This window comes from Sabethes cyaneus, chromosome 1 (assembly GCF_943734655.1).
Source record: "Sabethes cyaneus chromosome 1, idSabCyanKW18_F2, whole genome shotgun sequence".
In the NCBI taxonomy this organism is placed as follows: domain Eukaryota; kingdom Metazoa; phylum Arthropoda; class Insecta; order Diptera; family Culicidae; genus Sabethes; species Sabethes cyaneus.
In genome coordinates this window covers 121,730,681-121,755,487 of record NC_071353.1, presented here as the reverse complement: position 1 = coordinate 121,755,487, position 24,807 = coordinate 121,730,681, and the positions used below count along the sequence as shown (strand labels likewise).

The window sequence follows — 24,807 nt, the reverse complement described above, 5'->3', positions numbered from 1 at the left end:
AGTTATGGTCGCGCGAAATGATGAGGTTGCTACTACAGACGGTAGATAATCTACAGACGCGCAAAGAGAAAAATTACCAATTCGGCAACACTTTTTTTTGTTTATTTTATTTAAACAGTTTTGGCAACCAGTCAGAATTGGATCAATCTCCCTATAATCAGCAGTAAGTTGCGTGAATCGCGAGGTATGTTCCATGGAACTTCGCGAATTGCGACGCATATTTTGCAAATTGAACAAGCCAATTGAATTTTTCAAAGCATTATATGATATATCGAGTGTAACTAATCCATATGTTGTTAGTAGATCAATAGTTCAAGTTTTAATATTTCAGGTAGATTACAAAACTTAGTCTTCCCTGCCTATAGGAAACACAAGTTTGTTTACTTTGCTCATTTGGTGTCTCGATTTGACGGTTCGATTGGTGTTTTATGCCACGCTCTTTGCGCGTCTGTAGATTATCGACCGTCTGTAGTTGCTACGGCTTATTTCGGCATGCGACACTATTGAGATTGCTGACATTTATTTTACGCACACATCGATGCGCGATTTGTTGTTGCTGTTGGCAGATTTTGCACGTTTGTTATTGTTTTCCCGACGCGATGAGCAAATAGTACCTCCCAAGGGCTTATTCGGTGAATCACTGTACTTCAACAGCAGACCCAAAGAGAGTCAGATGGTTTAAGCACAGATAACAGACATCCAAGCTAGGCTTGGACCGTGTGTAAAAACTTGCAACGGTTTTTCGCAAGTGGCAATAAGCAGTATGGTGGCACTGCGATCACCTAAAATGTTCATTCGAAGACATGAGCGCAAAAGCAATTTGAAGCCTGCTCACACTAACACAAAATCCTATATAGCTGGGGGCCCTAGTGTATATTAAAAGAAATCGACACCCGCTCGCTCATACAGGAAACCCCATAAGGTACACATTCGCGACTACGATGCTACACCCTTCACGATCTGTTGTATACATATTCGAGACTACGAAGTTGCTGATATTTGTTTGGTTTTTGTAAGAAAAAAAGAGAAGGAAGTATTTTTGCTATTGTTTTCCCACAAGTTTTGACAATTCGGCATGGGTTTTCGTGTAAGTGCGAACAGGCTTGAAAATTTCATTCACTTTTGTAGTCACGAATTCGCGTTGAAAGCAGTAAAAGAGATTTCGTGGCTGCTCGCACTTACAGGAAATCTCGTAACGAACTGTCAACGTGTGAGTAACGAAAAAATCAAAAATATACTTCCCTCTTTTTTTCTCACGCCTGAACAATATCAGCAAAACCGCGAATCATCGATGTTTAGCTTTTTAGCGAGAAAAAAAACAGAAGGAAATATTTTACTTTTGACATCACGCACGCATTGCCAATCCACAATGAGATTTCGTGTGAGTGCGAAAAGAATTGAACATCCTTTTTTAGTTTCGCGGAAGAGCCTGCTCGCACTTGCACGAAATCTTAAACGGGAAGATAAACAAAAGGAAAAAATATTTCCTTCCTTTTTTGTCATGAACAAACCTCAAAATATCAGCAACACTTTGCAGAGCTGCCAGATATTTTTTAAAAGAATTATTCTTTATCGAATTTTAACGCCGAATCACGGAAACAATGATTTTGTGCATTCTGTTTCATCTATTTGATTATATTGATTATCATTATATTGATTTCTAATATAAACATATCTTTTAACCATGCCGTATTTATAATATATGTGTACAATATGTGGTAAGCTGAAAAAAGCGGGATATCTGGCAGCTCTGCCCAACACCAGCTGCAGGTATCGCAAGCGGGCGCTTCAATCACTTAAGAGAATGCAAGTGGCAATAAGCAGTTAGATGTCGCTAGAGTCATTTTACACACGGTTTACGAAGCTTTTTGTTCTAGCTTGGATGTCTGTTATCTGTGGTTTAAGTGTTGGTGTTTTACAAGTGTTGCTAACATTCCGGCAATATAATTAATGAAGTAATCCACACGCTAAAATTTTGACATAAGCTGGGGCCCTCGTTGAGGCTGTTTACAGTAGGAATAATATCAACAATATCAAATTCCAGACTCCCGGATCCTTTCCTCCACTCTTTGCTCCCCTCTCACTACAAAATAAACGAGCCCCAGTCTTTCTCGTTAGTAACGTAACCGCACATTACTACATTTCGAATGGATTTTTACTCAATATGCTTAAAGTGCTCTGCCCCGCACATTTATCAGTTCTTACTTCTTACTATGTTTCATTGCTTAAACTTTTTCCCAAACACAGCCCATCATACTTTGGATCGGTTGTTTTCACTTGTTTAGCAGTCGAATTCCAGTTTTTTTTAGCCCGGCTATAGTCTCCGGCATTTTCTTCAACCGCCTAATTCCCCCATTTTGGCTGGTAATGGACTGAAAAAAAGCGTACCGTTAGCGCCTTGCTTACCGAGCAAAGCAAAGCAAAGCATTGGACTTAAACGTTATTCCAAAGGCCCAGACATGCATACGGATTTTAATACTAAAATCACTGACGAACTGAGACGACACTTAGAAGAAAATCCTTTAAAACCATCGTCCTGCACATTTTGCTTGCACACTAGCACCCTCTGTTATGCATATTGCGGAGTAGCTTGCATTTGCAGGGTTTTATGCTGTAGGGTTTTGTACATTTGAACGGTTTTATACTGAAAACTCAAAGCAACACTCGCGCGCCGCGGTGTGGCCATGTTGCGAAATATGGTTTTTTGAAAAATGAGTGGTTTTTGATTGACCGATGGAATTATCGCGAGTGTCTCATCTGTTTGTGCTAAAATACTAAATAATATACAAGTGAGCGTGAGTATGTTTGTATGTTTGTATGTTCCACCATAACTCCAGAACGCCTTAACCGATCTCCACCAAACTTGGCGCACATGTTCCTTGATATAAGAGAATCAGCACGGGGGTGTTGACAAAAGGGGAGGCGTTCGTAACAGGCGGGGGAGGCCATAACTCCGAAATGCCTGGACGGGTATTCATCAAACTTGGCACAATTGGTCTTTGGCGTAAGACAATCAGCACTGGGGGGTTAACGAAAACGAGGGAGGGAGGTTTCCTGATAGGGGGGAGGGTCCCTAATAGGGGGGAGGCCATAACGCCGAAACGGATTGACCGTTCTTTATCAAACTTGGCACCCATGTTTCTTGACATCAGCGAATTAGCACGGAGGTTGACAAAGGGGTGAGGGCAACTAATAGGGGGGGACCATAGCTCCGAAATAAAAGGGAGGGGGCGTCGTAACAGGGGGAGGCCATAACTCCGAAATGCCTGGGCGGTTATTCATCAAACCTGGCACACATGTTCCTTGACATAAGAGAATCAGCACTGCGGGGTTAACAAAACCGAGGGACGGAGGTTCCCTGATAGGGGGCGAAGGTCCCTAATAGGGGGGAAGCCATAACGCCGAAACGGCTTGACAGTTCTTTATCAAACTTGGCACACATGTTCCTTGACGTCAGGGAATTAGCACTGGGGTTGACAAAGGGGGAGGGGAACAAATAGGGGGGACCATAACTCAGAAATAAAGGGAGGGTTCGTAACATAGGGAGGTCATAGCTCCGAAATGTCTGGACGGTTATTCATCAAACTTGGCACACATGTTCCTTGACATCAGGGAATCAGAACTGGGGTGTTAACAAAAACGAGGGGGGAGGGTTCCTAATAGGGGGGAGGCCATAACTCCGAAACGCCTTGACCGTTCTTTATCAAACTTGGGACACATGTCCCTTGACATCAGGGAATCAGAACTGAAGGGGCTGACAAAAGAGGTGGGAGTAACAGGGGGAAGACTTCGAAATGTTTGGACGGTTCTTCCTTAAGTGACAGTGGGACAAAAGAGGGAGCTGATGACAAAAGGTTGCTGACAGGAAGGGGGTAGTAACGCCCACATTACTATAACAATTTGTCCGTACAACAGAAAAAATCAAAATACGAAACACTAAACGGCAATGCTCGCAGCTGTAGATTTGTCAAGTGTAATTATGCGTCGAATCAAAGTGACCCATATAAAAAGTGTTCGCCCATTAGTGCTAAGTGTTGCTGGCCGACTTTATTTGAGTCACAGCGGCAATTATTCAAACAGTGTGGAGTTGATCTGAGAACACCATGTTTTCCCCATGGTCAACTTTATGTGGCATGTTCCAGAGTGGGCTCCGGCCAATAATTTGTGCATACTTGCTCCTGGTGGTGAAACTAAAAACATTGTTTACAAACAAGTTTGTCTTGTAGTGAGATGAAAGGAATGACAGGTTTGTTGTATCCATGGAAGAAACACTGTTCCACCTTCTACTTTTTTTGAAATGTACAATAACAAAACTATTCATTACGTATGGGTTGGGTGGCCATTGTTAGCGGAAGGTGCAAATAGGATAAATGTCTTTGTTTCTCTTTCTTTATAGGGTTTTATAGGGATTTCCGTAAAGAAAACAGATGTGTAAATGGCTGGGTAGACAAAAGAGGGAGAGCTGACAAATGGGGAGGAACGTTCGAAAGAGGAACAAGCGTTGTATTTTTGCATTATAAGCATTTCGGTTACAATAACTGATGTACAAGTGGCTTTGAGACAAAGGCGCCCCGAGTAAGATCGGGCACTCAGCTAGTACTAAATAATTTTAAAGTAATTAATAATTTGACAGAAAATCCATGGAAAAACTGCAAAATTTCCGCAACGCATTAAAATCCGTATGCATTGTGTCTATGTCTTAAGACTTGACCCTTCTTTATCGACTATTAGAATCATGACGATTACGGGGCTAGTGCAACGATCCTACTGACTCTATCCAGTAACCTAAGGAGCAATTTGAGTATTATTACATATTTATTGCGGTTTTCATGGGCAAATTTGGTCACTAGAACCCTAATCAGAGTGTAATAAAACCTACATTATTACTTGGGAAGTACCACCCAGCCGAGAAGCTTTAGGCATAAAATATACCCTAGTGGTTCACAGCCTCTTAGTCGGCAACTCCTATCCCTACTTCCTCATGATACCAGCCGGGACACGAGCAATTTTGATGGAGATCGGGTAACCCGGCCCGGCAGAAGCCAAGGTCATATGCTGACAGAAAAGTGGGCTCTTTTTGTGCTACGTTGGTCTTCTGGTGAGACAGGAGGTTGGTGCCACAGGCCGCCACCTTAAAAAATTAATAAGCAATGAACGCTGAACAAAGAAATTCGGACTGGAAGAATCGGAATTTCAGACGAAACAGGACTATGGATTGGAAACTCCCGACGTGGAACTGCTGATCTCTCGGCTTCTGAGGGAGCACTCGAGTGCTCTCCGGAGTCGCAAGCTCGACGTCCTAGCGCTGCAAGAGACATGTTTTTATATTTTTGAAGGTTGAGAAAATCTTCTAAAGACAACCCCGAACATTTTTGTTGTATAGCAGCTTATCAAGCGCTGGTTTCATTGGTTTTAACTATACAATAGTTGAATAAGCTGCTCTTAAACACAAATGTTTGTTGGAAATACTTTATACTGCGTTATGTAGGGTTCGCAAGTGGCAAACTTGCGCCTACCTATTGTGTGTGCCTTGTACAAGACGCTTATTAGACTGGTTGTTCTCTACGGGCATGAAACATGGACAATGCTCGTGACGGAGAATGAACCATGAAGTCGCACAGCTCTATGACGAATCCAGTATCCAAAAGGTGGTTAAAGCTGGACGGATACGATGGGTAGGGCATGTTGCAAGAATGCCGCATAACTACCCTGTAAATATGGCGTTTGCTTCAAATTCAGTAGGAACAACATGACCAGTGGCGCAGTGAGCAAGATAGTTAGATCAGGCGGAGAGTACACGTTGTCCGAGTGATTGGAGAGCGGTAGCTCACAACTGAGTAAATTGCAGAAACTTTTAGGACGGCAAGCCAACTAAGACGGTAAGTAAAGTAATACAACACAGTTGAAGAAGTTGCCAGTTGAAGTTTGCCACGTACACGTACACGCGATTTGAATTCATCGGGATTTTTCTTTTCTATAGTGAAATCGTTCTGAAAGGTTGGTGTCCCACCTTTGGTTTAGGTCTGCACACATGTGTTAAGCTGAGAATGTTAAGCCATGTTTAATTAATCTGGTCATCATCGACAAGTCCGGCCTGACCTCAAATCGGTGTCACTTGAAAAAATCACCAGCTTCCACTGAGAATTGCTTGAAAAGTCCTGCTCAACGAATGTAACAAATCTACAAAATCGATCTACAAACTGAAAGTTTATCAACAAATTTAACATTCATAAAGCCTCAAGAAAATAAATTGCTTTGGTTTTTCCATCCATAGTAAATATTGAAAGGCATCATTCGTTCTGAAGTTTTTTTTTCTGAATCCTAAAGTTCCAAAATTAGGTTAATATTCAGCTGACAGACGTTCTACCTGTCGCTATTTAACCTCAAAAGCCTTAGGCGGTTTCGCAATCCATTGTGTCCGTTCCGTGGAAAAATAAAAATGTTATCAATCAGGCAAGGGTAGCCGTTTTATCAAAGCAGGCGTCTCTTCACTTCATCGCCATTGATACAGCCCATGGGAAGTAGGTAATCCAGGCGCACCGGCCAAAAAAGTAGAGCGAAACCCAGCAAAGTGTGCTGATTTGAGGATTTATTGCGTAATTTCTCACTTTTATGACTCCCTCACAGATCCTCTTTACATTCAGAAATATGCAGTCGGCCGGTGACGAGTCCCGCACTTTTTCGGCCTGAATCGTACAGCCAGCGTGAAGAAGGGTGGTGGTGATGTAGAGTGACTTGAACGAACAGCCGGTTCCGTTTTTACCGACTTCCTAGTAGTGGCTGGCCAAGTGAGATACCTACTACAGAGTGGAACCGATTGGGAGCATACCATGCACAAAAACTCATAGTTCTGCAGTTTAGCCCGGCCAATTTAGCACATCTTTCCTGGAGAAACCCAGATGGGAACTGTTAAATTGTTTGAATTAAAACATTCAAACACGCCATACAACCATCCGTCGTTGTACCTGGTCAAAAGAAGCCTGTGAAAATGGGAGTAAATTCCCTGCGGTTCGGCTATTTTCTAGCTGAAATCCAAGCGAAAAAAAAAGCTACCGTAGCGGCACCCGACGAGACAAAGTGGTACTTTAATAGTCGGATTAAATTTACCTTGATGAAAAGCTTTCATTGTAATGAAATGCCTGCGGAAGCCAAACAAAGGTAGAAATGGAACTTTTTTATTCCTGCTCTCTTCGGTGCTATATTTTACGGCAAGAATGCGAAACATTTAAAATTTAATTTATCAGAACCAAGGTAAACTTCCGAGCGAGAGAAGTGCAGTCCTATTACTGCAGGTTGCAATTAATTGCACGGTGAATCGCAATTCATTTACGTCGTCTCATGAATGGGTAGCAGCAAACCGACGACGGAAGTTGCTTGTTTGCTAGCAACGAGCCCTCACGTGGTAAAACATTAAGAATGCTAATGCATGTGATATGTTTGTAGAGTGCAAACGACTCCAAAGTAACAAGTTGATTTTCGGGAACATACCTGTATTCGTGTGAGATGAAGAACGTTCCCTTGATGTCACAGCCGTTCGGGTTTTGTCTTTTTCCATTGAAGACCTTCCTGTAGTGATCATAGTTATTCAAATTAACAGCACCATCGAACGTTAGTAGAATGATTTGAGGAATCTGTGAGCGAGATAATCGATGGTTTGTGTTCAATTGCCTCTATATTTCAGAAAAAATGTATTATTGCTTTACCTCATCCGCGTTGAGACCCTTTGGAATGAGGGTACCATCCTTGTTGCAGAAGCAGTATGGTAGTTCACACTCGCTTGGATTGCACTTCTTGGCCAGATCGACTGGCGCCTCAGTGGTGGCAGCCGGTACTGAAGACAGGAAAAACATATATAGAAAAAAGTGGGGAAAAAAGCTACTGGCAAATAATACTTACGATTTGTAAGGGGTCCACATTTGGCTTCCGCCTTGAACGTGCAGAACTTTTGCAAATCATCAAAGTAGAGTCCCGAGGGGCAGCGGTTCAGATACGGAAATCCATCCACGCACTGGGTGAAAGAGGGGGAGCGAGAAAAGAGACAGTTGAGAAGACCATGTGTTAGTGCGAATCCATTATACGGAAAGTGTGATGTAAAATTGAAATTAAATTTGCTGAAATAAATTTAAATTTCCGACGTGCTGTTCCTGACAGGCTCGCTTTTCCACTTGCCTTTGAATAGCGAATGCTACTGCTCGAGTTCGGCTGTCTGGAGGACTGTCTTTACAGGGTACTGAAATGTGTATCTGCATATAAAATTTTCCCTAATCCTAAATAAGACATTATTGCAAGACGACTGCTTCCTGCCTTGAGCATTGTAGGTTGCAGTCCGTTTTCCAAGGCTGTGCATCGCTAGTTTCATCCGGCAAGAAAGGCCATTTTCTGTAATAAATGCACTTGTCTTGCATCGGTTTTAATAGCGAAGGCCAACTGCATTTTTTTTTCAAAAAATAAAAAAAAACGAAAACTGAAAGACTTTTTTCCAGCGAATGTGGCATAGGGAAGAACGTAAGAAATCAGCCTCAGTTAAGCTTCGGTGCTACCCCCCGAGTCGTTTCACTAATGGAGTTGGCTTGCCGGCAGTCACATCCGTCCGTACGAAAAGTAAAAACCTTTACGGAAGCTGGCATCCTGCTGACGCAGCTGCTGTTGCTCTTGCTGCTGCCACCACCACTGCCGGAGGTACTGCAGGACACTACCGGGACGTAAAATTTTATAGTTATCTTTAATACTTTGAAAATAATGTGTTCCTTTTTCTTTTGTAGACTCTAATCCCGTGGCCACTTGAACGGGTCGAATCGACTGGAAAGCTGTTAGAGACAAGGATTTAGTCATGGAAACTACTGATCGCTGGCATTTTTTCACGCTTACCGTGCAAGAAAAAAATGGAATGAGTTTTTGTATGGGTTGTCTTTATTGTATTAGCTCGGTTCTCTTTGGCTCCGTTATAGTTTTTATGGTTATAGTTCAACTTGTTCTGTGGTCGACTACGGTGAATTTATGATGCTCCTCACTGGTAATAAATTTATAATATGTCAAAGCATTGCTTCAATTTTCAAATGCGATAACGTACTAAAATAGTATATAACCGATTAACTGTCATTTAATCATATTAGCTTATATAGACAATTAACCTCAAAGAAGTTCATATCATGTTCCACATAATTGATTTTTCCTTGGATTTTTCTGTGCTTCCAATATCACATTTTAAAGTCAGGGTGGCTCTTGTCGTATCAAGAATTCCTCTCCACTGTACTCGGTTCTGGATTATTCGTTTCCAATTCATTGTGCGTCTCGATAGACGCTAGTCAAGCCATCTAGCGCGTTGGACCCTTCTGGTCCTGGTGTCGGTGGGGTTCTTGAAGAGAACAGGTTTCACTACACAGTCGTCCAGCATCCTTGCGAGCTGGCGGGCTCGCCGTAGTCTTCACACCTTTCCTGGCGGTGTACGACGAGAATGAGTTGTACGATGATACGCCTACGCCACTCTCCGCCTTCGGTTTGAGCTCCGCCAAAAATAGTCCGCAACACCTTCCGTTCAAATACGGCAAATTCACGTAAGTCTCCTGTAAGCAAAGTTACAGACTTAAGTCCGTAGAGGACTACGTATGATTGAAACGTCTTGCGGAGGGAAAATTAGGTTCGACTACCAGCTTGAATGCGTCATTGAATCTCTTTACTCATATTGGTTGGTGGTGACCAGAGATCCCAAATATAGGAATTCATCAACCACTTCTAGTTCATTACCGCCAATAGTCACTGACCGTGGGAGGCAAAAGTTGTTTTCTCTGGAGCCTTTTCGTGTCAGATATTTGGTTTTTGACGCATTTCCTCCTAGCCTCTGTTTTTAATGTGGCGTAGATTACCTCTGACGTCCCAAGGTGCTAGAAATGATGCCGAGGTCGTCTGTGAAGGCTAGGAGATGGCTACTTTTGCTGAAGATTGTTGCTTTTATTTCGATCCCCGCCCGCCGGATCATACCTTCAACAGCGATGTTGAATAACATACAGGACAGTTCATCCCCTTGCCGCAAACCGTTATTTGAAAGGACTCGAGAGTACCCTAAAATATGAACGTAGTACAAAATCACGAAATCACACGCCTCAGGATAGCTTTGATCAGCCACGTCGGTTTGTGCGGGAAACCGTTCTCGCACTATGTACCATAGCTGTTCGCGCTCGACTGTATCATATACTCTCCTGAAATTCATGGAAATCCAATGCGTGGGCACGTTAAATTCCCGACATTTCTGGAGGATTTGTCGGAGAATGAATCCGCCCGATACTTATTGCCCTACGAATTCTATTACAACTGGGGATAGACTTTGTTACGTCGTCAGTCGTAATTTTGGAAAGCGCTTTGCAGGCGGCGTTGATCAGTGTAATGCTAAGGTAGTTAGATGGGAAACCCACATCTTTCATCTATTTCTTCGGTAGCTTTTCCTCATTCCAAATCCTTAAAATTATCTAGTGACGTGCCAGAGCTAGTGGTTCTTTGCCATTTTTGGTTATTCTTCAGCTGACGGATTTCTCGCCGGATCTCTTCGAAATCAGGAGCCGGCACGCTGTTATCATTTATTGTATGCACTCCTAGATAAATTTCTGTTCTGTGAACCACCTCGCGCTCGTTTGTAACTAGGTTTTCTTCTTTGTCCCTACACATATCAGGCTTCGGTGTCGGTCCTTTACGAGATTGGTTCACCTTTTCATAAAACTGGCGCGAACACATAGAACGATCCTCAAGTCTTTAGTGTGTAATGAACCAACGCCTTCAGCCAATGATCATTGAACATCTCTGGTTCCTCGCCGGTTACGATGACTCGTGGTAGGAAGCTGATGTTGACTGAAGTTTTTGGAGCGTCTTAGTAGAAGCCTGAAGTCAAATAAAAAGAAAACTTATCCAATTTAATTCTACTAGGTATATTTCTTCGCGAAAGATACAGGCTGCATCAGTGTTTGTTTTCGAAAGTATACGTAGTAGAATTAAATTGTATAAGTTTTCTTTTTATTTAATTTCAGGCTGATGTTGACCTAGTTTCCGTTATGTATTTCGTTTTCAACGCTTTTATCAGATTTCAGAGGATCAGAGCGGAGAGTGGTGCAAGCGTATGGATAACGAACTGCAAGAAACATTTGGAGAGATACCCATCGTAGACCAGGCAAAGTCCAAGTCCAAGTCCAAGTCCAAGTCCAAGTCCAAGTTCAAGTTCAAGTTCAAGTCCAAGTCCAAGTCCAAGTCCAAGTCCAAGTCCAAGTCCAAGTCCAAGTCCAAGTCCAAGTCCAAGTCCAAGTCCAAGTCCAAGTCCAAGTCCAAGTCCAAGTCCAAGTCCAAGTCCAAGTCCAAGTCCAAGTCCAAGTCCAAGTCCAAGTCCAAGTCCAAGTCCAAGTCCAAGTCCAAGTCCAAGTCCAAGTCCAAGTCCAAGTCCAAGTCCAAGTCCAAGTCCAAGTCCAAGTCCAAGTCCAAGTCCAAGTCCAAGTCCAAGTCCAAGTCCAAGTCCAAGTCCAAATCCAAGTCCAAGTCCAAGTCCAAGTCCAAGTCCAAGTCCAAGTCCAAGTCCAAGTCCAAGTCCAAGTCCAAGTCCAAGTCCAAGTCCAAGTCCAAGTCCAAGTCCAAGTCCAAGTCCAAGTCCAAGTCCAAGTCCAAGTCCAAGTCCAAGTCCAAGTCCAAGTCCAAGTCCAAGTCCAAGTCCAAGTCCAAGTCCAAGTCCAAGTCCAAGTCCAAGTCCAAGTCCAAGTCCAAGTCCAAGTCCAAGTCCAAGTCCAAGTCCAAGTCCAAGTCCAAGTCCAAGTCCAAGTCCAAGTCCAAGTCCAAGCCCAAGTCCAAGTCCAAGTCCAAATCCAAGTCCAAGTCCAAGTCCAAGTCCAAGTCCAAGTCCAAGTCCAAGTCCAAGTCCAAGTCCAAGTCCAAGTCCAAGTCCAAGTCCAAGTCCAAGTCCAAGTCCAAATCCAAGTCCAAGTCCAAGTCCAAGTCCAAGTCCAAGTGATGACTCCTACTGTTTCTCCATTACCTGTACCATTTAGAAGCTCCTCAAAGTGCTCTTGCCACCTCGTAGCCACCATAGCCTCGTCAGTCAACAGGTTTCCTTCCTTGTCGTTGCACATCACTGGCACCGGAATGCTCTTATTCGCCGTACGGTTGACTATTTTATGAAAACTTCGCGCGTCGTTCCTGGCAAACCAAGCTTATACCTCACTGAGCACCTGCTCCTGGTACTCATGCTTACGACGCCGATGGGTTTTTTCTCTGCTGCTCGTAGCTCTTTATATCGTTTCCTGTTTTGACGTGTAGCCGCAGTGAGCATGCCACTCCTAGCCACATTCTTCTCATCTGCCGCTCTTTGGTACTCTTAATCAAATCAGCCAGTTTCTTGGTCGGCTTGTTCCAACACACTGTGATGGCTGTGATTTTTAACACATCATAGACCCGCCGCCACCTCGCATCCAAAGTGTCTTCACTCAATTGTTGTTCAATTCTCTCATCAAGCTTCTGGGCATATTCTGCGGCTACACCCTGAGCCGATAGTCGCTAGATGTTCAACCACATACTTCTTTGTCTTCTGGAACTGGTTACGCTATTACTTCTGAAACTTGTGACAGCCTAGCGCAAATCTTACATACAACTAGGTAATGATCTGAGTCGATATTGGGCCCTTTAAAGGGCCCTTTCACCATTCGGGTGTCTGCAGGTGTGCTTTCGAATATTTTGGCGTACAAAGTACTCTGGCTCCAGCGAAGTTTATCAACCTCAGGCCGTTATTATTGGTCGTCGAGTGAAGGCTCTCTTTTCCAATGATTGGGCGGAAAAACTCTTCCCTTTCGACGTGTGCATTCGTATCCCCGATGATGATTTTGACGTTATGTTTTGGGCACTTTTTATATATTTTATCAAGGAATTCATAAAACGAATCCCTCACCAATGGCGTAGCCAGGAAATTTCCCTCGAGGGGGCCTAGTGGGTGCACTAAACAATATTCGTTATGATCCAATTGTCACCGATAGCACAGTGTTTTAAGGGAATTATCAGGTAGGCTTCACGGGGGCCCGCGCAACTATGGACCAGATGTTTACCATCCGACAAATCCAACAGAAATACCAGGAGTACTACTTACTCATGCATCTCATCTTTATTGATTTCCAAGCAGCATATGATACAGTCGATCGAGATCAGCTATGGCAGATAATGCACGAACATGGTTTTCCATGGATGAACTGACGCAAGTAATCAAAGCTACATTAGATCGACTGATGTGCTATGTATGTATGCTCGTGTATTTAGGATCGCTGGTAACCGCAGACAACACCAGTAAGGAGATCCTGGGGCGCATTTAAGCGGTAAATCTGGCCTACTTTGCCCGTCGTAAAACGCTTTTATCAAGAAGCCGTCGTACGAAGAACAGTAGTTCCTTATGGACTTGAAGCTGTGATACAGCTCACGGAGGACATACGCGTCTTGTCGTGTCCGAGCGGAAGGTACTGCCGATGATATTTGGTGGAGTACAAACTGAAAGCGGAGAGTGGCGGAAACGTATGAATCACGAGCTACAGTCACTGTTTGGAGAGATTCCTATCGTCATCTGGCAAAAGTCAGTAGGCTACGGTGGGTCCTTTGCCTGTTCCCCCAGGCACCCCTTCTAGCTACGCCAATGTCCTTCAGATCATCTGGTTTGTCGTTCGTTGGAGCATATGAACTGATCAAGTTATAGTTGAAGAACTTGCCCTTGATCCTCAACAGGCAGATACGGTCATTCACCGGCTTCCATCGAATGACTCGTTTATTCTGCTTGTCCAATACCATAGAACCAACGCCTGCCTCTGCTCTTTTGCCGCCACTGTAGTAGGAATGGTACTTGAACGAGGTTTCAGCTGTTGGACCAGCTGCCCGGAATTCCTGCTCTCCTGAGCCTCGCCATTTTACTTCTTGGAGGGTTGCCACCTCAACGTTGACTTGCTGTGCAGCTCTCGAACTGGCCTACTACAGGTTGTGTAGGTTCTGACGTTCCAAGTACCGAGTTTCCATTAATCCATTGCCGTGTCTTATTGCGATTATCTAATCCTATTGTCCTAATTTAATTTTTCTGGCTAGTTTGTTGGCTGTTCAGTAGGCCGCCTTACCAGGGCTGCGCTACCTAACCTCGCAGACGGGGCTGCCATCTTAGGTGTAACTGGCGAGACACAGCAATTTGAAACTCAGCCGCTCCTCCGGTGTACAGACGCTGTTTGGGCTACTCGTCTTGGTGAACAAACGCATCTTTTCGGTGCAGTGCAGCTCACGAAGCAGAGATCAAGGATTCTACCATTTTCGTTCACTACTGGATTGATTTGTCGCAGTAGGATAACCACTGACGAACTGACATGACACTTAGAAGAAAATTCTTTAAAAACCATCGTCCTGCACATTTTGCTTGCACACTAGCACCACAGAATAGAAGTGGAAGTCCGACCGATTCGGCGATCAAAACTGGTAACAGAGCTTGTAACAGAGTCTTTTTTGTTTTTATTTTTCTTTAGGAAGGTTTTCGCATAGAAGCGAATAATAGCAATATAAGCCAAACGTTCGCTGCCAATCGCACAGCAGAATTCACATGCTTTCGTGTGCATTCGTATGCGTTCGTGTGTTTTCGTGGGAAAAAGTGACTCGCTACCGCCAAGTTCGCTAGTATCTGTAGAAAGTAGCATGTACGTGTTTGGATTTCTACTTCCACTTCTGTTCTGTGCTAGCACCCTCGGTTATGCATGTTGCGGAGTAGCTTGCATTTGCAGGGTTTTATGCTGTAGGGTTTTGTACATTTGACTGGTTTTATATCGAAAACTCAAAGCAACACTCGCGCGCCGCGGTGTGGCCATGTTGCGAAACAGGCTTTTTTGAAAAATGAGTGGTTTTTTATTGGACGATGGAATTATCGCGAGTGCCTCGTCTGTTTGTCTGTGGGTTAACCCTCTAACGGGCAACATCGTAAAAACGGTGCAATCAAGTTAATGATTTTTTTTTTGGAAGTACATTCAAAAGAAGCTCAAGTGTTGATTTTCGTGCAAAAATAATTGTCTGGAGGAGCGTAAGGTCAAAAAGGTCTAATTTTTCTTTTAATTTCCCCATGTCAACCGCTCTATCCAGATATTTTTTGAATTCAAATATGTTTGATGTATGAATTGAAATTAAGCATGCAAATTACCTACATACCAAAATTTTGAGGTCAATCATTTTGTTCTAGATGCCCTTTTTTCAAAAGTAAAGATAGTCCCTTTCTGCAAATTCTACAGACGGCCTTACCCGTTAGAAGGTTAAAGCTGTAGCAGTCAAGCAGTTTCTTCCCCCAAAATCGCCAATAGCGCACAGTTTGGTGGGTTCCGTGTTACCAGTCAGGCTTCGTTGAAAAAAATCAAAGGCAGACAGAATATTTACAGTCTGGCAGATTCCTCAAAAAGACCGTGAATTGAGAGTCCCACGCACTAACTAATCTCGACTTCAAAGCTGCATATGATACCATCGACTGCAAAGAATCATGCAAAGATATAACTCCGATAACTGTGAATCGGTTGCCCCAAAGGAAAGTAGGTAAGTAAGTATTACAAAAATTAAGGAGTTATGTGAATTGATCGAAGAATATTTCACTAATTGTGAAACATTTTCTCCGATCTGCGATGTTTGTTTCTATCATGTTTGTTATCCTATTAGGTGAATTATTATCCTCATTGATTTCTATACGAGGCTATACGAGTGTGCTTCTAAGATTAGAAAGTAAGAACCACTCTCGTTTGTTTAGCCTCGACACATTGGAAAGCTACCGCAAAATATGGTAGAGTTTTTCTGTGGTATTAAATCTATATCGATTCTCTGAAACTTCGGTCCCTGTTGAAGCTTCAAATGGAAGCCATTGTATTATCAAACAATAAGACAGCCATCCAAATAACTGCGTGCTGTTCATGAATATGGATGAATCTTGATCATGATTGTCCGGCGGTTGAATATTTATGCCTTCTTAATTGCATATTTTGTTTTACTAACTTAATTTTAAAAGCGTTGTCGAAACCGCTACTAGGCTAGTAGCTCGACCCAGTTGCAAGGTTGCTTGGTTTGCTGTCATGCTTCAATACTTTCAATTTATTAGCCTAATGAATAAAAAAATTTGTTGCAGCAAGCTTGAAAACATCATCATGTGTGCAAAGAAATAAAGAAAGACAAACATTCAGCTTAACATAGTCTACCGAGGCAGCTTTAATGTTGAACGATGCTGTATAAATATTCTGCACGAAAGCAATACAACAGAAAACCTGGTCGATTCCAGCCGGTCTGAATAACCGACGTAATCCAGTTCAAGGTCAGTTTCGTTCAGCTCATCTCCTAAGCACTATGGGTACGTACTACCAGCCAGCAGCTCGGGAACAGGCATATTTAATTCAACAGCACACGTCTAAAAATAGCGACAGATTCTAGCAACACTTACCTGATAAAACCGTCGACATGTGACGGGATCGGCAAAGTTTCCATTTCCAAAGCCTTCCGGGCATTTGAATTCTTTTTCGTCCTTGGTCTGCGCTGTGTGCGAGTGAGGTGTATTTTTTTTTTAAAGGTTAGATGCAGAATGGCACATACGGATACGGTTAGTTAGGTTTGGCCTTGTGTCTCTTCTGACGCGCACATACGCGATGCAAGTTTAATCAAACACACACGACTGGTCGGGAGAGTGGGTGAGTGGGTGAGTGGGAGAAAAAAAAAACAACAGACCGCGCCAGTCAGCAGTGCAGTGGTATCCTGCCTGAAGCATGTTAGGTGTATGACACGAGCGCAGTTTTTCACCCCCGTTGATTACATTGCTCAGCAGGCCCGGTCGCCGGTGCGGTGCCAGCCAGTGTGGTGTTGCACTAATCTAGCCGCTAATAGCCAACATGAAATGCACGCCCAACAAACACACTGCCGGCCACATCGTTTGCAACGCGGCATTGCCTCATGCGCTAGGGCAGGCGGCGAAACAAATTGTTGTTGTTATTGTATGCATTTATTTGAAACGATTCATAGTAACACACGCAGCATTTAGTCGATGCGCTGGACCGGTTTTCGCACGCTTCGAAACCAACAACCCTGTTGTAAGAATTTTAGCGCCCTACGAGCGGATGAACAAAACAAAAGTAACCAGACGGAATTCGAAAAAAAAAACTATCAAGAGTATCAAGATTAAGTCGATCGAGCTTGGAGCATAAAGGTACGACGAGGTTGGGTGGTGGCATAAATCATGTCAATGAGCCCCGAAATGGGCAATGAAATTTACATAACCAGTTTGATGCATCAATTGATTTAAGACGCCTTCTGCGGTGCGGTTGTGCGAGACATCGATAACGTAATGCACCGGCCTGGATTGGTTCGGTTAACCCAGTTTGCTCCTGTCCCCGTCGTCGTCGTCTACCTTACGGTCGTGCGGTGTTGCGTGTTACGTCATCAATCAGTGCGGTCCTGGCCGGGTTTGTGACGGTTCATCTTACGTTCGGGTATTAATTTTAGTTATTTAATTAAGTAAATGACTGTGTACCTTTTCGCTGTTGACACAGTAACCGGCATTTCGTTTCAGCTCTTATCTGATGTTGATATATTCCTCTTGATAGTTTTGTGTCATCTGTGATGGCCAGCGGTCTTTCTGCCATCTCTCAATAAAGGGGAAAACGGTCGAAAATTGGTTGAATCAAATTTGGTTTATTTCTTTAAACACGACTCATTTTGTACGTGTGTTTTGATTAACAATTTCCCATTCAGTCAAAATGACATCCAAACCAGAGGAGTGAATCAAAGTTGAGCTCGCGCATAATCCAATTCCAATTCATTCACACGCCGGCTTGGAAAAATTGCTAAAAGTGCCAAAATCGACTGTTACAAACATTATTAAAATGTTCGAGGAACGTCTGTCGACTACTAGGAAGCCGAAATTAGAAGAAAACTAAAAAAAAAACTTTCGTAGTACCTGGTATTGTCTCTCACAATACTCTGTTCGACTTTTTTGCGGTATTAAAGTTATTCCGTGCTGTTTTGGCCTGACCTCGCTTCCTGGGACAAGGGCTATAATCCTGCAAATTCGCTGGTTTCGTCCAATTGCACAATATAGTGCAATCGTTAAGGAGAACCTCCGGAAAACGCAGGAAAATTGTTGGAAATGAGAAAGATAGAGCAGCACCAGAGGTGCCTAATCTAATGGAGGCTGTGAAACGTAAAATTCTACAATTCGCTTTGGGAAAATCGGAAGTTAAATCAAATAATTTACCTGTATGCTGTAGTCATTGAGTTTCAAAACGACATAAAGTTTGATGATTTATATACTGACATAATCGGAGTACATTTAATTATTTTAGCCAATTTTTAACCGTTCCCGTTATATTGAAGGTAAGCAAAACCGATACTGTTTAGTAGACGCAAAGGCGGGAAAGGAAGCAAGTGGAAAAGGCCCTTGCCACTTTGCGCTAGCTTTGAGAGAGCTTTTCGTTTGGTGAATGTCATACTGTGCTGCACAACGTAAGTATTTTATTTTAAAGCTACAGTTTTTTTTTAAATTTATACGCCAAAAATAATTTCGACTTCGGTTTTACCACACTACTTGGCAATTTCCTCAAAAAATTTAACAGCAACTTCCTATGATATAATCGTTCGTTGCATTTGTTGCTTCCTTGTTCGATTATTATGTGCTGATGTCACTGTGATTGGTTTCTCATTGATGCGCTTTCCATCGAACGTTCGCAAACCACAGGGTAAACAATCGATTCGCTCCGTCGTCGTCGTCGTCGTAGTCGTAGGTCGGTAAAACTCTTCCAATCCCATAGTTTACTTGTTTGTCTTTTTTCCTGCTTTTGCTATATTTATTTACTGTAAAACGTCGGTCGTCGTCCGTGCGCAGTGGCATGGGCATCAATCACAATATTGGATCTTTTGCCTTGGTTCGTGCAGCGACGAGCCTACATAATCCCTGGGCACGGCTGGCTGATGGCGACATCGAAGGAGACGCCTGGTTCCGCAGGAAATCTGACCGATATCTGGGACTGCGAGCGAGCGAGCATTCGGTAACAAAGTAAAGGTTGAACTTCTTTTTCATTCGCAGCATTGGCCTTGATTGGCAAAATTGTTTTCCGTGTTGATAGATTTTTCGGTAGGTATTGGGTTCATTGTTTACCTTACTGTGGCTTTCAAAAGAAATTCGGCTAGAAAATTGTTGGAACATCAAGGAAGCACCGTATTTTGGCATTTATACCTAATGTTACTTGCACCAGCGGGAGAAAAAATTCCGAAAGAGTGAACCACCACAGAAAATTTTGATTGGTTTAAATTTACTTTAATACAATTAAATCAGAAGAATGAATACATTACACAGGTTCTATGGTTGGTACCTCCTGCTTGCCAAATTTTCCACGTTTAATTTAAGACAATCCCTAGTTTTAGGTCAGGCCAATCACGTCGCAATGCGGCAGTATCCTCTTCGATCGTCGTAAACGGGTTGGATCCGTCTGATGACCCCAGCAGAAAGCAGTTGGGTGTCAGACCGGTAACCGCGTTATCTTCTATTCGCCAACGCGTATGCGCCCCGCACCCGTGTGTTGAGAAGACCTTCTATCTCCTTCAACGCATTTCTAAGCTTTTCTTTCGTAGGACACCGTAGGACCGTAGGTGATAGCAATTTGGTCAGATTACGTTTAACCGATTCTACACGGCACTCCCAACTACCGCCCATATGAGGCCAAACCGGTGGATTAAAACCAACAAAATTGGTTTCCCAGTCGCAATAGAAACTGACTGCAGTCCCTCTTCGAGCAATGAAGTTTATCAGAGCTATTATGCAATGGTTTGTTTTTAGAGTCTAAGCTAACGCAATATGTACGGCTCTAGTCGTCGTCTAACTGGTTAGAAAAACGCGTCATCTCTTTTCAACTCTTCGACCTACCATTAGATTTGCGTGACGTAGGCCAATCAGTTGTCGTCGTTGATTGTTCGAAAACGATTCTACAAGAATTATTTGTAAGTAACCATACTTCAGGCTCAGTTTGACTAGGTTCAAAGATTGGTAATGTAACTATAGTTCTACCACCGTTCTACCTGAAGAAGTGAACACTTTCTTTCACATCCTCGGATCTCCACGTTTACACTTTGAGAATCTGACTCGTGTCGGTGAGTGCCTCTTATCCACTTAAGACAAAGTGGACGGGCATCTCCATGTAACATTCGTTCATCGACTAGCTCCGATCTATGAGCGTCAACTCCGAACCAGAATTTTGAGAATGTTGGAGTGTTGCAAAAATATTTTATATTCATATTTCATATGTAATTGATTAGTTTATTTATTTTGATAGTTTATTTCGTTGCCATTTTTGCAAAATGATGCATCCGCTTACCTATATTCACTCTACTATTTATACTTTACATCGGTTTGTTACGTGGTTGAAAGCAATTTTGTGTATCAAAATTCGATAAGTCAAGCTTGAATTAGAGTGACTTGTTTATTTAGGATAGTCGTTACGCGTACTCTATTTTGGATATTTACATTAAAATCAAATGAACGTGTCCAAAATAAAGTAAACGTAATGCCTGTCCAAAATAGGAAAATCACCCTATCACCTGCATTTTCAAACAAGTTAGGTATACTTCAGGGTAGCATTCTTGTCCCACATCTTTTCACCTAATTAATTGGCCTACTGTCTTACGACAAGGCCTGCGTAGCATAATTTCTCCATATATTTCGATCCACGGTAGCTGGTCTCCAGTTCAGCGGGTAGCCAGTGCACAATGGGCCAGAAATTAAAATTTCGGGACAAAAATATTTACGGTTAACCGGCATGTCTCAGCACAATGTGGTCTTCGGCAACTTTTTGAACAAAAAATTGATGCATATTTTGAAGGGGTTGTCTAATATTTAAGCGTTACTTAAACAAAAAGTTAAGTAATAACTTTTTGAGTAAACTTTTTTTCATCTTTTTGGTTTCAAAATATTAAAAATAAACCAATTTTAAGTAATTTTTCTGAAGATATCAAACTTCTACCTTTTACCCATTTTCAGCAATAGACCTTTGTTTATAAACGACCCCTCAAATCACATTTCTTCTTGTAACATGTTTATTTTCACAGACAGCTCAATATGATGTTCTAAAAAATATTTTGCACATAAAAGAGGAATATTTTTGCTGAAGACTGGTGTGCTTGATATGCATTAATTAATAAGATATAAGCGATTTTAGGTTAAAAACCGTTTGATGAAAAATCCTAATATTTTATCCATCTGCAAGTATCTGCAATTAGTTTGCATACCAATTTGTAGGGAATTATTAATGCTATCTGCCCAAATGTGTATTCCAGAGAATACCTGGGAATACCATGGCTGGGAATACCTGGGAATAGTGCGGATTTTTTTTTCAAACATTTTATAACTTAATAAATATGCGTCCTAGCGTCAAACGGTCTTAACAGAAAATATGTATTTCAACATACTGAATAACTTTGTAGAACATTTGAAAGCAATAAAATAATCGTGTGCAAAGTTATTGAGTGTAATTGATTTTTAAGTGCTCTTTTTTAACACAGATAGACACAGAGATAACACAGAGATAGATAGTTACTTTATTCAGCAAAGTTGCTTATTTTAGTATGCTCTGCAACTTTTAGAGAAAAAAACCTTTTTTTTAATTATTTAAGAAAACAAAAGTTTGTATCACCCCAATAGGTTAATTCATGGTCACCCTAATAGTGCAGGAAGATGCGCTATATTTTATTATTTTACTTCTCCGAAGACACCACCCTTGAAAAAATACACATTTTTCATCAGACGGTTTTCAACCTAAAAACAGTTATATCTTATTAATGAATGCAGAAAAAGCAAAACAGTCTTCAGCAAAAATATTCCTCTTTTATGTGCAAAATGTTGTCTAGAACAACATTGAGCTGTCTGTTGAAATAGACATGTTACAAGAAGAAATGTGATTTGAGGGGTCGTTTATAAACAAAGGTCTATTGCTGAAAATGGGAAAAAGGTAGAAGTTTGATATCTTCAGGAAAAATACTTGAAATCTTTAATATTTTGAAATCAAAAAGGTGAAAAAAAAATTTATTCAAAAAGTTATTACTTAAATTGTTGTTAAAGTAACACCTAAATATTGGACGACTCGTTCAAAAGATGTATCATTTTTTCATTCAAAAAGTTGCCAAAGACCACATTGAGTTGAGACATGCCGTTTAACCGCAAATATATGTGTCCCGAAATTTTAATTTCTGGCCCATAGTGCAGTGCTCGCCAGATCTCGCTCCACCTGGTCTTGCCACCTCGCTCGCTGTGCCGCTCTTCGTCTCGTTCCTACCGGATTCGATGTGAAAACCATTTTTCGAATAAAGGATAGTGGTCTAGAATTCTAGCAACATGTCCTGCCCAACGTATTCGTCCAGCTTTAACCACTTTTTGGTTCTTTCGTGGTTCATTCTTCGCTTCCATGCACTGTTCTCTTGCACGCCGCCAAGGATGGTTCTTAGCACCCTCCGTTCGAAAACTCCGAGTACTTGTAGGTCCTCTTCTAGCAGTGTGCACTTTGTACGATGGCTCAGGTTGTTCGACCGCTGGTGTTTTTGGTCTGTAGTAGGCCCAACTTTCGCTGATAATTCTCCTTTTAATCTCACGGCTGGTATTGTTGTCCTCTGTTGCGAGTGAGCCAAGGTATACGAACTTGACGACTATCTCAAACTAATTCCCGTCGATTACCACGGTACTGCCCAAGTGGGCTCTGTCGCGCTCGGGCCCGCCCACCTGCATATATTTCGTTTTAGACTTATTTATCGCCAGCCCAATCTTCTCTGCTTCGAGTTTTGGTCTGGTGTACTGATCTTCCACCGCCTCAAATGTTCTGCCGACAGCATCCATGTCGTCAGCAAAGCAGATAAATTAACTGGATTTATTGAATATCATTCCCCGCATTTTGATCGACGCTCGTCTTATAACACCTTCAAGCGCAATGTTGAATAGCTGGCAGGAAAGACCACCTCCTTGTCGAAGTCCCTTGCAAATTCGAATGGGTCCGACAATCCACCCGAGATTCACACACAACACTGGATCCCATCCATTGTAGCCATGATAAGTCTAGTAAGCTTACACAGAAAACCGTTTTCGTCCAAAATTTTCATAGCTCTTATTGGTTTACACTATCATATGCAGCTGGCTTTGAAGTCGATGAACAGGCGATGCGTGGGAACTCGGAATTCGCGACACTTCTGGAGGATCTGCCGCAGGGTGAAGATTTGGTCCGTTGTAGACTGACCCTCCATGAAACCGGCCTGATAACTTCCCACAAATCTATTGGCTATTAGGAACAGTCGATGAAAGATGTCTTGGGACAGCATTTTGCAGGCGGCATTCAGGATAGTGATCGGTCGGTAGTTCTCACAATCCAGATTATCGCTTTTCTTGTAGATAGGACAAATAACCCCGTCTTTCCATTCCTCTGGTAGTCGTTCCGTATCCCAAATCTTGATAATCAGTTGATGCAGACAGCCGGCCAGCTTGTCTGGGCTCATTTTAATAAGTTCCGCTCCAAAGCCATCGTTTCACGCTGTTTTGTGGTTCTTCAGCCGCTGGATGGCTTCTTAAACTTCCCTTATGGATGAGGGTGATACATCTTCGTTGCTTGCTACGCCAATGTGGTCACTTCCTCCGCTATCATGGACTTCCGTCTGAACGCCATTCAGGTGTTCATCGTAGTTTTGCTCCATTTTTACCTCTGCACATTTCGGCCCGCGGCACAAAGTCTTTGTGAGATTCGTTGAGTCTCTGATAGAACTTTCATGTGTCGTGAAAGCGGTACAGCTGCACGAATTCTTCTCACTCCTTCTCCTCCTGGTGGCGCTTCTTCTCTTGGAAGAGCCCGGTTTCCTGTCTTCGCTCCACATTCTGACGGGTGGTTCTACGCAGCATGTATACCCGTGCTTGCATTCTTCTCATCTAATATCTGCTGACACTCCTTGTTAAACGTTACGTAGATTCGGTGCCACACGGCCTAGGACGTTCTCCGCTACGTTGTTGATGGGTGTTTTAACGGCATTCCAACAATCCGCAAGGGGGACTTCATCCAGCTTATCCTCTTCCGGCAGCGCGGTTTCGAGAGTTAACACGTTGCTTTCGGCGACACCCGGTTTCTTCTGTCGCGCTAGATTATACCGTGGCGGGCGCCGGTATCGTATGTTGTTCATAACAGATAGTTTTTGACGTATCCTTACCATCACCAGGTAGTGATCCGAATCAGAGCACTCTTTTTGTTACCAAAAGGGTAGCAACCTTATAGCGCCATAGATACAAAAGGCATAATAATACTTACTTCAGCAATATTGTAGATAATAACTAATTCTACAAACGCCCCGTACATCACTTTTTCAAATTTTGCTTGGCTGAGATGCAGTAATCAAAAGAGCAAAATTGAAGTGAAAAGTGTATGCCAAGCCCGCTCTGCATCCAATTCTTGCACACCAAAATAACCTTCCAATCTTATTATTGCACACCTCACGCCCAATTGTTGTACAGCTTTTGTTTTGACTTTAGATTATTACATTGGCATTATTGCAAAGTTGTTTTATTTGTGAACAAATCCATTTACATATACATATCTTAGGATTCCCATTAGCATCCATTATGGACCTGGAAACCTCGTAATAAACGGTGAAAAGCGGAAAAAATCGCGATATGGAAAACTACATCTCCCACCGTTTGCGTTGATAAACAATAAGCAACACCGCAGAGAAATGAACTGTCAAATGCGCATTGCCGAAAAACAGGGGTTAGGACAAAAAAACAGGTGTGCAATAAAATTAGAAGAAGCG

General features: G+C 42.5%; 1 protein-coding gene across 1 annotated transcript in view; it reads right to left on the bottom strand.

Moving 5' to 3' along the window:
- The window catches only part of LOC128738339 (chitin deacetylase 1), a 34,199-nt gene that overhangs the window by 2,644 nt on the left and 6,748 nt on the right, over positions 1-24,807 (bottom strand). Inside the window, exons 2-5 of the mRNA XM_053833394.1 lie at positions 16,439-16,530; positions 7,897-8,008; positions 7,704-7,831; positions 7,489-7,631 (exon numbers count right to left, since the gene is read on the bottom strand). Coding sequence (XP_053689369.1) covers positions 7,489-7,631; positions 7,704-7,831; positions 7,897-8,008; positions 16,439-16,530 — 475 coding nt within the window. The remainder of the gene's footprint in view (positions 1-7,488; positions 7,632-7,703; positions 7,832-7,896; positions 8,009-16,438; positions 16,531-24,807) is intronic.